Genomic DNA, 12,248 nt, shown 5'->3' with positions numbered 1-12,248 from the left:
GCATTATGACCTTTGGACAACTTTTTGATCCTACCAGCATTTCATCGCCATCTTTCATCTTTCTTGTTTGTTAGCATATCTAGTAAATTGTCCAAAGAAAAGCTATGAGCAAACTTATACACAAATCAATGATCATGTCCTGCAAATTTATAAAATTTACACTCTTTATAGTTAAGGTCACCAAAATGGCATCCTGGTTATATTCCCTTGTGTAATTTTACACACAAAACATAACATTTTAAAACACAAATAATGAGTCATTTTTCGCGCGTGTTGATTTTTCATTGTAAAACATTTGTTGTTGAAGGTGCATCAATTTAGTAAAACAAACTTGAAGCAGTAATGAATCAAAAAATTTAATCGTTAAGGGTGAAATTTGACCAAATTATAAAAACCATTTTTTGGCCATTAAGTAAACAAAGTTGAACAGGTAATGAAACAAAAAGAATTTACAGGTAAACAGGTTAAATATGACCAAATTAAAATCACTTGCTTATGCATAAAAAGGTTAACCATGATACTGGGTTAATTTAAAAAAAAAAGTTACCCACTAATGAACAAAATGTCGGCCCGTTACCGGGCTAAATTTGATAACAAAAATCTTTGTTACCCGTTAATGAAACAAAAAGGTTGATCCATTAGCGGATTACTCCATTTAATAAAGACCATTTTTATCCGTTAATAATAAAATAGAATTGACCTGTTCCCGGGTTTAATGTGACCCGATAACAAAAAAAAAACCTTTCTTTCACCTATTAACGGGGGAAAAGTTGACTCGTTATCGGGTTAAATTTGACCCGTTAGTAAAAATGTTTATTAAACAAACAGTTGACCTGCTAATGGGTTAAATTTGACCCGATAATAAACACAATTTTTACCTGGTAATCAAGCAAAAAATTGATCTCGTTACCGGGTTAAATTCGATTCCGTTAACAAATTAAAAATAAAAAAACCAACAAAAATCGCAAAAAATATATGGGTTGTGTAGGGTGGACTACCAAAAAACTTTTCCGTCCACCTTTTATTCTTTTATAGTTAATGTGTCAATTTTTATTTGGAAAATTATACAGTTACAAATAATCAAAACTACTTGAACAAAATAATTTAGGATATCGTATGCATATAGACTTTGGGTGACGAGCCTATAGTTAACCTGAAGATGGGTTTAATGAAGTACACATCAAGTATCGACCAAACCTATCTATCTTTAACACTCGAGAGAGATGCGTCTTGATTTAGACTTTGCAAATCTAAAAATTGAGGCATGGGCTCGTGGAAGCCCACCAACTACTCGACATCCTTTAAACCACCAAACAATCCTTAAACAACTCTAAAACATACAACCTTGGAAATATTTATCGATTTAATTTCTCTATGTTATAAAAGTTATAGATTGTTTTCCATCGTTACAAGTGATTTAACCATACCACTTATTATAAGCATGAAAACGCATAAATAAATATTAGTATTCGCCTACAAACAAGATAAGGATAATCCACCACTAAACCATATACAATCGCACTCATTTCCTTTCACATCATCACTTCCTTTATTAAATACATACATACATACCTCTATAAACATATATAGATATTAATAATATAATAATAATAATAATATATTAATTCAAAGATGAAAACTGACGTATATATAAAAACCACACATTCCATCCAATGGTCAACCTCTATGAGACAAGTTGACAACCATTTGCAGTTAAGATTAATGTTGTAAACTATACCAACCAATAATAATCTAAAGTATTTAAAAATATTCGATTGATACGAAGTAAAAGTATTTTATTTTTATATATAAACCTTCAACCTTGTGAACTATACAAACCAATAACAAAAGGTTGTAACCCCTCCCTCTCTCCTCCTTTTGTTTCTCTCCAAACTCTTAGAAATTAGCCGATGGCTAGCAACCAGACAAACCGCGATACCCGACCAAAGACACGTGTGATAGTTGAGATCGGTTTACTACTCGTCGTGATAGGGTTATGTTTGGTAGGGGTGTTTGTGATGATCCATGGCTTAAAAAGATTGCTTTTAGAAAAAGTTGGCTTTGGAGAAGGAATGGTGTATGTTAATGGAAGTGGTTCCATTGGTTTGATAGATGATGACTTTGTTTGTGCTACTTTGGATTGGTGGCCACCACAGAAATGTGATTATGGGACTTGTAGCTGGGGAGCTTCTTCAATCCTCAATTTGGTTAGTTATTTCCACTTCTTAAAAAAACTACTAAGTTATACCCCGATTAATGAGTTACGGACTTTGGTAATTTTTTTTTCTGACTGTCTGGACTGATGATCAATCTAAAGAGATTCGGGTTATGATCGTCGGGTTTAAACATGAAGGACATCTAAAATATTCAATGCATCTTATTTATATATTTTTAACGATAACTCACACATGTCATAACTCTAGTTATAAGTTACACTTTTTCTTTGTGTGACGAGGGGTCTTGAGCCCACACCTCATTGAAAGAACAAAGTTTTATTCAGTTTTTTTGATACCCTTAGAACAAACACAGTTTATTATGCATCTTATTATATTAAAATTAATATGGAAGATGTAACCTAGAAAAATAACTTAATTGTCATAATCACGTTCCTACATATTATGATTAAATTTATCTGCTTCTTGACCAAAAATAACTATAAATAGATGTGTATATTAATAATATACATGATGTGTTTTTCACTTTTGGGTTTATATGGGCCAATGTTATTTAGTACTACCTAGACAAATTAGTCCATATTGGCATGTGATTTGACTTTGAAAAAGTCAAATGAAGAGGAAAAAATTATATATTGTAGTTAATTTAAAATAACAAAGCATTTAATATGATGATATTTTCTTTTCCTTACTTCTAATTAGTAATTAAGTCCAATTATGTTATTAATGAAACCCGGAAAAGAGTTATAATGGTCAACACACAATCTGTTTATATCGTTATCTTATGTAGGAGTCGTGTTAGCAATTGTCGTCCCCTACCTTTGAGGCATGATTCACCGCTTTTACAAAATGAACTTTACTTAATTAAAAATATACAATAAAGGTAAGCATTAACAACAAACTTTATTCATCAAAGATGTCATCAACTTTTTACATTTTTACTAAAGAAACTTATTCTTGTTTGGTTTTTAATCTTTCAACAGGACCTTAACATTCCAATCTTGTTTAACGCAATCAAAGGTGAGTAATATATAAAATAGATATTAAATATGTTTATAACTTAAAAATGCATATAACTTGTTATATTTTTTGTTAGATATTATATCATTGTAGCATAGACTAATAGTATTTAATTCTGGTGCATATGACTTTATTCTAATATAAAAAGGGTACTTTTAAGGTTTATTTGAGTTTATTAAAAGTAGTGTTCACAATACAGAAGGCAACCATGCAACAAGCAGCGTCAATCGTCTTTTTCGAATAGCAAAACTAAGTCGTTTGATCATTTGCAGCCTTTTCTCCATTGAAACTTAGACTGGGAGGTACTCTTCAAGACAGACTAATATACCAAATGCAAGATGATCAAGAACCATGTTCCCCATTCAACAAAACTGATAATGGGTTATTTGGTTTCACTCAAGGTTGCTTACCACTCTCTAGATGGGATGAACTCAACACTTTCTTTCAAAAATCAAGGTAATACAACTTTTACATCATATGTTCAAATTCCTTTTCATATGTTTATGATATGAAGTTTTTTTGTAACAGGGTGTTGTTTTATTTTCTCTTGTTTTTAAAAGAGCAAAGGTTATATTCGGGTTAAACGCGCTAAGTCAAAGAGAAGTAAAACCGGATGGTTCTGTCGTAGGACCATGGAATTCGAGCAACGCAGAGGCTCTGATGAAATACACCGTCGACAAGGGCTTCACGATTCATGGTTGGGAACTCGGTAAGCTATTTTGGTCCAAAACAGACATTTTTATATGTAGCCATGACTGAAAACGTTTTCTTAATGGTAACTAATAGGAAACGAACTGAGTGGTGAACACGGGATTGGAGCAAGCATCGGGGCGGATCAGTACGCGTCAGATACGGTTTTACTCCATAACTTGGTGCGGAAAATCTACAAGGGTTTTAAAGTGAGACCACTAGTTCTTGGACCAGGAGGATTCTTTGATGCAAATTGGTTCACCAAGTTTGTTAATCAATCAAACAATTCACTTCAAGTGATTACCCAACACATCTATAATCTTGGTCCAGGTATTAAAATGTTCAATACATAATCAGTTTTAAGTATATAACAGTAAGAACCGCATAAGCGTCAACTAGATACCGTGAAAGAGAGAAAGAAGCGAGTTATGCATAGATTACATTTTATTCAATTTGTGTTGGAGAAATATCGTTACACTTAAGTATTTTGGTATTTATTAGGTTTTGACAATGGCTTAATCGAGAAAATACTTAACCCGTCATATTTGGATGGAGGATCACAACCGTTTAGAGATCTTCAAAACATTTTGAAGCAATCGGGAACCTCAACGGTGGCTTGGGTAGGTGAAGCGGGTGGTGCTTATAATAGCGGTCGTAATCAAGTTACGAATACTTTCGTGAATAGCTTTTGGTAGGTTGTTTGATTCAAATGACTAGTGTAACCCGTTGAATAATAAGAGTAAGACCTATACATGTTGATTTTTTTAATATAGGTACTTGGATCAACTGGGGATGGCGGCTACATATGATACTAAAACTTATTGTAGGCAGACGTTGATTGGAGGCAATTATGGGCTACTTAATACTGAAACATATGTTCCTAATCCTGACTATTATAGGCATTTTATTTGTGACGTTTAAAGTTGATTATTTTTATAAACATCGAACTGTTTGACATTGTCTAGTGATTTGATCATATGTTGTAGTGCACTTCTTTGGCATCGGCTGATGGGACGACGTGTTCTATCAACAAGTTGTCATGGCTCAAAGATGATCTGCTCATACGCACATTGCTCCAAACGTTCGGTAACTATATACTTCCTCTTGCTGCTACAAACAATTAGGAGTTTTAAAAACCACCAAACCTTTAAATCTGAAGCAAGTCGTTTGGTTTAATGTTTTGATATATGTACAGTCCGGTTCACGATTTGACTGTTTATAGTTTGAAACTCTGAATCTATGTAAACCGAACTGGATGCTTCACATTTATTATCAAAAAACAAATTCAGTTTTGATATAAATTTAAGTGTATATATATTATTCATGAATATTAATTTTTGAAATATAATACAAAATTACGCTTTTGAAAAGAGAATCAACTGTTATTGTCTAAAACTGAGACACGGCAAAACCAAAACCGGTAAACCATACAAAATCGGCTAATTCGGTTTGTCCTTTCTCAAAATCATAGTTCGCAGTCCGGCCAAAAATTTCGTCAAAAGTGGTTAAAATAGACCGTCAACATAATATAAAGATTATAACTCGTTTACAACCCTTTTGGAAAAACGAGCTAGACATGCCACTCTCTTTATAGTTCTAACCTTGACTTATAACTAAATCAAATATCGTGTACATTTGACAGAACGGAATCACTATCTTATTGATCAACTTGGACGGCATTACACACACCAAAGTCGGTCTTTCAGTTGAAAACGTGACAATCTCAGTGGCATCAAAACAGCAAACAAAACAAAGACGGCCATCCAAACTACTTGGCATCAAAGAGTTCACAAGAGAAGAGTACCACTTAACAACAAAAGATGGGAAACTGAATAGTCACAAAGTACTTTTAAATGGAAAAGAATTAACTGTAAATTCCACAGGCATTATACCTTCACTAGATCCAATCGAAGTAAACCTAGCCGACCCGATAACCATTGCCCCATACTCAATTGTATTTGTTCATATACGCGGGATACAAGCTTGCACATAATATTAATAGCATGTTTATGCTTTTATTCATTTGCCCTATTTTTGTATGTTTTGTTGTATTAATTATGTGGGCCCCATGCTTATTTGTCATACAAACATACTATTAATCAGTGTGTGCTTAACTATCAAACAAGAAATAAGCAAAGAGAAGTTTATGAATGTAAGTACAAAAACAGTCATGATCAACCTAAACAGTCTTAATACAAATAAACGTTACCAAGCGAATATGTTGCTTGCAGATCCCACTCTGATAATGTTTATGCCTAATTGCTCCTTGCAGCTCCGGGCATCAAATTTGCAAGAGAAGGAACACCTTGGCTCCTCATTTCTTCTTGTGCTTTTCTAATTTCTTCCGGGTCTGTGAATATTGTGGTTCATTGTTAAATACATGTTTGTCGGTTTTGTAATTACAAAGATTATGAATTTCAGACTTACCGAGGAATCAAACTACTAAGTCATACTATGAAGCTATGGGAAAGAGTGATTGAGGTTAGACTTAGACGAGAAACTCAGGTTACGGTCAACCAATTTGGCTTCATGCCGGGGCGTTCCACCACAGAGGCAATACACCTTATAAGAAAATTAATGGAAAAGTATAGGGAGAAGAAGCGTGATCTACATATGGTGTTTATTGACCTAGAAAAGGCCTACGACAGTGTGCCACGACAGGTGCTCTGGGAGTGCTTGGAGGGTAGAAGAGTGCCCAGGAAATACATAGAGATAATTATGGATATGTATACCAGGAGTGAAACAAGTGTCCGTGCGCCAGTGGGGGATACTGATTTCTTTCCTGTAGAGGTAGGTCTTCACCAGGGGTCAGCGTTGAGCCCGTTTCTTTTTGCAGTAGTCTTGGATGAGTTGTCAAAGTCGATTCAGGGGACTCTCCCGTGGTGCATGATGTTCGCAGACGATATTGTGTTACTTGCTGAGAAAAAACAAGATCTAAACATGAGGCTTGAGGAGTGGCGAACAACCTTAGAGACAAAAGGTTTAAAGATTAGCCGATCTAAGACGGAGTACCTACACTGTGATTTTGGTGAGATAAACGACAGTGAAGACGCACACATCACAATTGAAGGGCAGGTGGTCCCGCAGGTAACGAAGTTCAAGTATTTAGGATCATTTGTACAGAGCGATGGGGAATTAGACAGTGATGTGACCCACCGAGTTCAGGTAGGATGGTGTAGATGGAAAGCAGCCACAGGTATATTATGCGACAAGAGTTTCCCGACTAATCTGAAGGGAAAATTCTATAGGGTGGCAGTTAGACCTGCAATGCTATATGGAACAGATTGTTGGGCCATCAAGAAGGCACAAGTGCGGAAGATGGAGGTAGCAGAAATGTGAATGCTACGTTGGATGTGTGGGCACACAAGGCTAGACAGAATAAGAAACGTTGTGCTTCGCGAGAGATTAGGGGTGGCGAACATAGCAGACAAGATAAGAGAGTGGAGATTGAGATGGTTTGGACATGTAAAGAGAAGACAGACGACGAATCCTGTTAGATCCGTAGAAAACATTACTATAGAGGGGAGGAGGGGTAGAGGACGACCGAAATTGACTTGGGATGAGAGGATTAGGCATGATTTGATAGACCTAAACCTCTCCGAGGACATGGTTGAGGATAGGAATTCGTGGAGAAGTAGAATTAAAGTTAAGGATTTTTAGAGAGAATTGAATACCTTAGGGCTTAGACTTAACTTATTTAGGTCACATACCATAATGGTATTTCCCTTACATATTTTATTATTATTATTATTAGCTTTTATATTGCGGTTAAACTGTGACCTTTTTATTAATATTATTATAATTAGTAGTAGTTTTTTATATAACTGTTAAACTTTGATTTCCTTTTTTTTTTTTTTTGCTTCATACACATGTTCTTAGAACCGAGGGTCTCTCTGGAAGCCACCTCTTTATTCCTTTGGATAGAGGTACGGTGTGCCTACATCCCACCCTCCCCAGACCCTACCTATAGCTCTGCTGTCGGTGGGATTTTACTGGGTATGATTGATTGATTGATATATATGAATTTCAGACTTAGTTTGGGAATTTTAACATAAAAAATGAGAATGCTTACCCATGTTTTCAACTAGTTTGGGCATCAAGAACATCACCACCACCATAAATCCAATCATCAAGCCCATTGGGCTTTTCAGTAGAGACATTATGTTAAAAGGCTCCCTTATCTGCAGCCACAAATTATGAGCCATCCATGGTGAAGTGTAAAATAAAAAACCAATTAGCACTAGGCCTATAAATAAACCAAACGCTCGGTGAAACGTCCATGAACCGTTAGGCGGAAGCTTGTTTATGTTCGTTTATTAAACGGACATGGACAGCTTGCCTTGCTCATTCATGTTTGCGAGCATTCGTGTATTCAAATTCGTTTATGTTCGTTCGTTCACATTCATTTATGTTCGTTAGTTTACGTTCATTCGCCTAGGTTCACTAATATATTCAATCACATTTTGTAGGGTGATTATAACTTAATCTAATTTTCATAACTTTTTATAGGCGCAACACAATGTTCTTCACATTTACTTTTAATTGGTTTAAGCTCAGTTAAGTTTGTTTGTACACATTCGTGAACCATTGAAAATAATTAATAATAAACACATTCATTTTTAATGAACAAACGAACGAGAACATGTTGTGTTTGTGTTTGTTCGGTTCGTTTACATGCCTAATTAGCACCTTAAATTACTCATAAACTACCAACTCAAAGTCGACCCACAAAAGTAGCTAAAGAGTTACAAGAAAACTGAGTTTGTAATATATTTTATGTTTTGCCTAATTTATGTTTAATTAGGGTGTTTGCAGTTTTGTCATATGAAGATCTGACCCGACCCATAGTTATCTTTACAAAGAAATGGCGGTTTCATAACTATTGCAGGTCGTTAATTAATTATGTGGAAGAAACTAATATGTTACTGAAAATTACTAATATGCCCAACTGACCTCATAGTATTGTTCCTCTTTCAGAGGCTCCAAAACGAGCTCGTTTAAACCTCTTCGGTTTTCGGTCAATGCAGCTTGAACCTTACCAGGGTTTCTGGCACTCACGTCTACCCGTACCTGAATCAAACGATCAAAAAACAATATTAACATTGTGGCAAATACAGCAAGTGTTATAACAGAAAGAGAATAAAAAACGTACCGGTGAAAAGAAATAACCAATGACATCAACTTCAATAAGGTAGGTCCCAGCCGGCACATTGTGGCTTTAAGTTGGTTATTAAGGAAATTTAACAGTGATAAAAATAAGATGCATATATACATATCTTATGCAATTAGTGATAAATTTAATAATGATAGAAATAAACCGCTAAGATAGTAGGATACAATGAGAAGTAACCATCAGGCTTTAAAGAGGTAACTTGCTGACCACCATTTAATATGACTTTGGCATTGTTAGCCTTAACTGGTAGACCAAACCCTTTCGCACCAAAACCTGAAAAGAAAAAATGTTATAATTGCCTAATATTTATTAACAAAACTCTTTTTTTATATAATAGTAAAGTGTTGGTTAAAAGTTCAAACAAGAGGTAATATGAGAAAAATAAGATATAAGCTCATGAATGGAAATGAACCCCAACTAATGATATTATTTGACAGATAAAAACAGAAAATTCCATTGAAATAAATTGCATACCGGGAATTTTTACACGACCGTTAATAGTGTATCCACCTCCATTCCTGTAAATCAACAAACAAAATAAAGTAAATGAAAAAAACAAATTCATTGAAATACAAAAGAACACAATTGCAGAATTGTTTTACACGTAATGTTATTGGCTTCCAACAATATGATTCACTTGTGTAGTTGTATACACATTACACAATTCTTTCAAGTCAATTTATAGACCATACATTTAATGTATATGTATGTGTATGCATGTATAGAACACATTGCCACTAAACTATCACAAACATCAAAACTTCTTAAACAAGTATATCATATCACAGTTATTAGGCTGTGTGTAGTGGAGACTGTAGAGGAGACGGGGTGCCAACTACCAACCTCTCTCCACATCTGCTAACCTGGGCACCAAAACCGCTACGCATCTGCCAATCAACCAATCACACATTTTCATTTACTTTTATCGTTTTACTTAATTGCTAGTTAAAAGTTAAAACCACTACACCAAAATTTAAGGAGGCTAAGTTAAAGCCCCATTGCCTACGTGGCACTTTCACTTGCTCCTTCAATTTAACCACTACACATAGTCTTAACTAATGCCCTAAAGTTTAATTAATTTTCCTCATTTTAATGTGCTTTTGTACTCCATACCATAGTCACATAAATCGCGGTACGCTTCGGTACGGGTACGCGGTTCGCTAGGCTAGACGAATTCGGTACGGAGGGGGGTAGGTTCATTTCGGTACGAATCGGTACGTTGTACCATGTAGTTCGGTTCGATGCACCCAAATAAAAAACTAGCTATTTATAATTTATATATATTATAAATTTAATTTAATACTTTTTATGTATAACTATATAAGATTAAGGATGAAATGTAAACTAGTGAGAATAGAGGGGGTTAGTTATTAGAATACACAAACTAATTTTACATTTTTAATAGTTTTTATGTAAACATTTATAAACTTAAGGGACTAAATGTTAAGGATAAAAGAGTAGGGAGTTAGTGTTAAATTATTTAAACTTTTAAAACCCTAGAATAACAAAGATTACAGCCGCTCTGTTCTTTCTTCTCCATCTTCCTCATCTATCTATTCTTCTTCCTCTTTCAATTCAGTATAATCGCGAGTTCTTAAGCAATAAGAGCGATGGACCAGCATCAATTGAATCGCGATTTAGGTTGTTAGGGATCGAAACGTACCGGAATTTGAAGTCGCGAATTCTCCGGCGACCGGAACGCCGGCGAATTGCGATTGGGTACACAACGTACCAATACGAAAATCGTGGGTCTGTGAGCGATTTATGTAACTATGCTCCATACCCTCCCACAGTTCCATTGTGATCTATGAATCAGAATTTGTTACTTCAACAGTTTCACCAAATCACCAGTGCCAATTAATCTCCAAGTTCTAACAAACATTGCGATATAAAACTGAAACTACAAGATGATTCGGCTTATCATTTTCTACAATTATGAGACCACTAACCTTTAAAATATAAAACATAGGTTTAAAAGTATAACAAAAATAAACGCAAGAAAAGCAACAGCCAACAGGAACACAAAACCGATCCGAAGTGTAGCAAAAAAATGACTTGAGATTGGTAGTTTACACTTATACAAGAATATAATCATAATGAATAATTAAAAAGATGATTGTGATGAATAATTTCAACTACACAAGATGACTAAGATCATTGTACACTAAATAGTTCCTTTACCATATATCCTGAAAATAATATTCCATTCATTCATCCTAGTCATGGTTGTAAAAATCACGCCTATGGCCAAAATAAAGGCGACTAATCCCTATAAATCCTGATTGATCACTAGTCCCTATTCCACCGCCCGACTGACAGCGAGTTGTACAATTAGTTATAGGTAGACTCAGGAGAAGGCAATAATAAAGCATACATACATACATACATACATACATACATACATACATAAACAGATCTGCAATTGAATTTGATAATAAAATAAAGAAGCCTGACATATAACAAATTAATAAAGTTAGGGTTTACGGAGACTCCGTAATCATGTATGTATAAATAACATAATAATAGATACAAAAATTGTAGTACCCGGTGGCGATTGCGAGTGAACAAGAGGCGAAAAGAGAGATTAGTAGTAATAATAAAATTAGGAGTGGAGGTGAAGGTGAGTTTGGTTTGGATCTCAGTAGAACAGCCATGGAAGAAGGAAGAAAAGAGATTGCAGTGCGGAGAATACAACAGGGTTAGTTGTTTGGCCTAGCTTATGCTTATATAAAATTAGCTTTCTATTAGTTGATGGATTCGCGTACTTATTGTACGTTAATGCATTATTGTATTGGATCTTCACCGGTAAAGTAATAAAAATAAACAGTTAAACAAAACAAAAACTAACTTTGATTATTTTACTTATATTGGGATTTCAAAATCTAAATCAAAGATAGATGATTATTGATGACTTAGGAAGTAGGAGGGTCGTCGTTATCGTGGGCTGCCTAGTCACTTGGTCCGAGTCTAAGGCTGAGGGGTGGGGGGGGCGCGAGAGGGGGCGCGAGTGGAGGCTCCAGCCAATAATATTGTGACGTGTGGCAGAGAGAGAAACTTGATAAGATGGGTGTTGGTTGTGGTGCTCGCGCCCCGGGACATGGTGTGGAGGGGCGCGAGAGGGGGTGCGAGCGGTTTTTTTTTTATTTTTTTATAAATGTATTAAAAAAACGTATTATTAAAAAAACTCATAA

General features: G+C 35.1%; 2 protein-coding genes across 2 annotated transcripts; one reads left to right on the top strand and one right to left on the bottom strand.

The window, feature by feature from the left end:
• Nucleotides 1-1,675: 1,675 nt before the first annotated feature.
• Nucleotides 1,676-5,899, top strand: LOC143572403 (heparanase-like protein 3). The gene is made up of 9 exons (XM_077057576.1): nt 1,676-2,207; nt 3,158-3,194; nt 3,467-3,650; nt 3,755-3,903; nt 3,981-4,214; nt 4,386-4,575; nt 4,658-4,783; nt 4,871-4,970; nt 5,527-5,899. Exons 1-9 carry the CDS (start codon nt 1,911-1,913, stop codon nt 5,875-5,877), a joined length of 1,668 nt encoding a protein of 555 aa, XP_076913691.1. The 5' UTR covers nt 1,676-1,910; the 3' UTR covers nt 5,878-5,899.
• LOC143572400 (ER membrane protein complex subunit 7 homolog) lies at nt 5,888-11,756 on the bottom strand. Its single transcript, XM_077057574.1, has 7 exons — nt 11,602-11,756; nt 9,532-9,575; nt 9,222-9,330; nt 9,037-9,100; nt 8,838-8,954; nt 7,957-8,065; nt 5,888-6,234 (listed from the first exon to the last, which is right to left on the bottom strand). Exons 1-7 carry the CDS (start codon nt 11,709-11,711, stop codon nt 6,140-6,142), a joined length of 648 nt encoding a protein of 215 aa, XP_076913689.1. The 5' UTR covers nt 11,712-11,756; the 3' UTR covers nt 5,888-6,139.
• Between the last annotated feature and the right edge of the window lie 492 nt (nt 11,757-12,248).

The sequence above is a fragment of the Bidens hawaiensis genome, unplaced genomic scaffold (genome assembly GCF_021521415.1).
Source record: "Bidens hawaiensis isolate Kalapana, Puna unplaced genomic scaffold, B.hawaiensis_p1.1 tig00025838_1, whole genome shotgun sequence".
NCBI classification, from domain to species: Eukaryota; Viridiplantae; Streptophyta; class Magnoliopsida; order Asterales; family Asteraceae; genus Bidens; species Bidens hawaiensis.
The sequence above is the reverse complement of the archived record's forward strand: the minus strand, read 5'-3'. Positions and strand labels throughout refer to the sequence as shown.

Bases quoted from the DNA above. Each gene is read 5' to 3' on its own strand.
- LOC143572403 (XM_077057576.1), top strand. From the start codon at position 1,911: ATGGCTAGCAACCAGACAAACCGCGATACCCGACCAAAGACACGTGTG. The intron at 3,651-3,754 runs GTAATACAACTT...TGTTTTTAAAAG, and splicing joins ACTTTCTTTCAAAAATCAAG to AGCAAAGGTTATATTCGGGT. The intron at 4,971-5,526 runs GTAACTATATAC...TACATTTGACAG, and splicing joins CACATTGCTCCAAACGTTCG to AACGGAATCACTATCTTATT.
- LOC143572400 (XM_077057574.1), bottom strand. From the start codon at position 11,711: ATGGCTGTTCTACTGAGATCCAAACCAAACTCACCTTCACCTCCACTC. The intron at 8,066-8,837 runs GTCAGTTGGGCA...TTGTGGCTGCAG, and splicing joins AAGAGGAACAATACTATGAG to ATAAGGGAGCCTTTTAACAT. The intron at 6,235-7,956 runs GTAAGCATTCTC...CAATATTCACAG, and splicing joins CAAACTAGTTGAAAACATGG to ACCCGGAAGAAATTAGAAAA.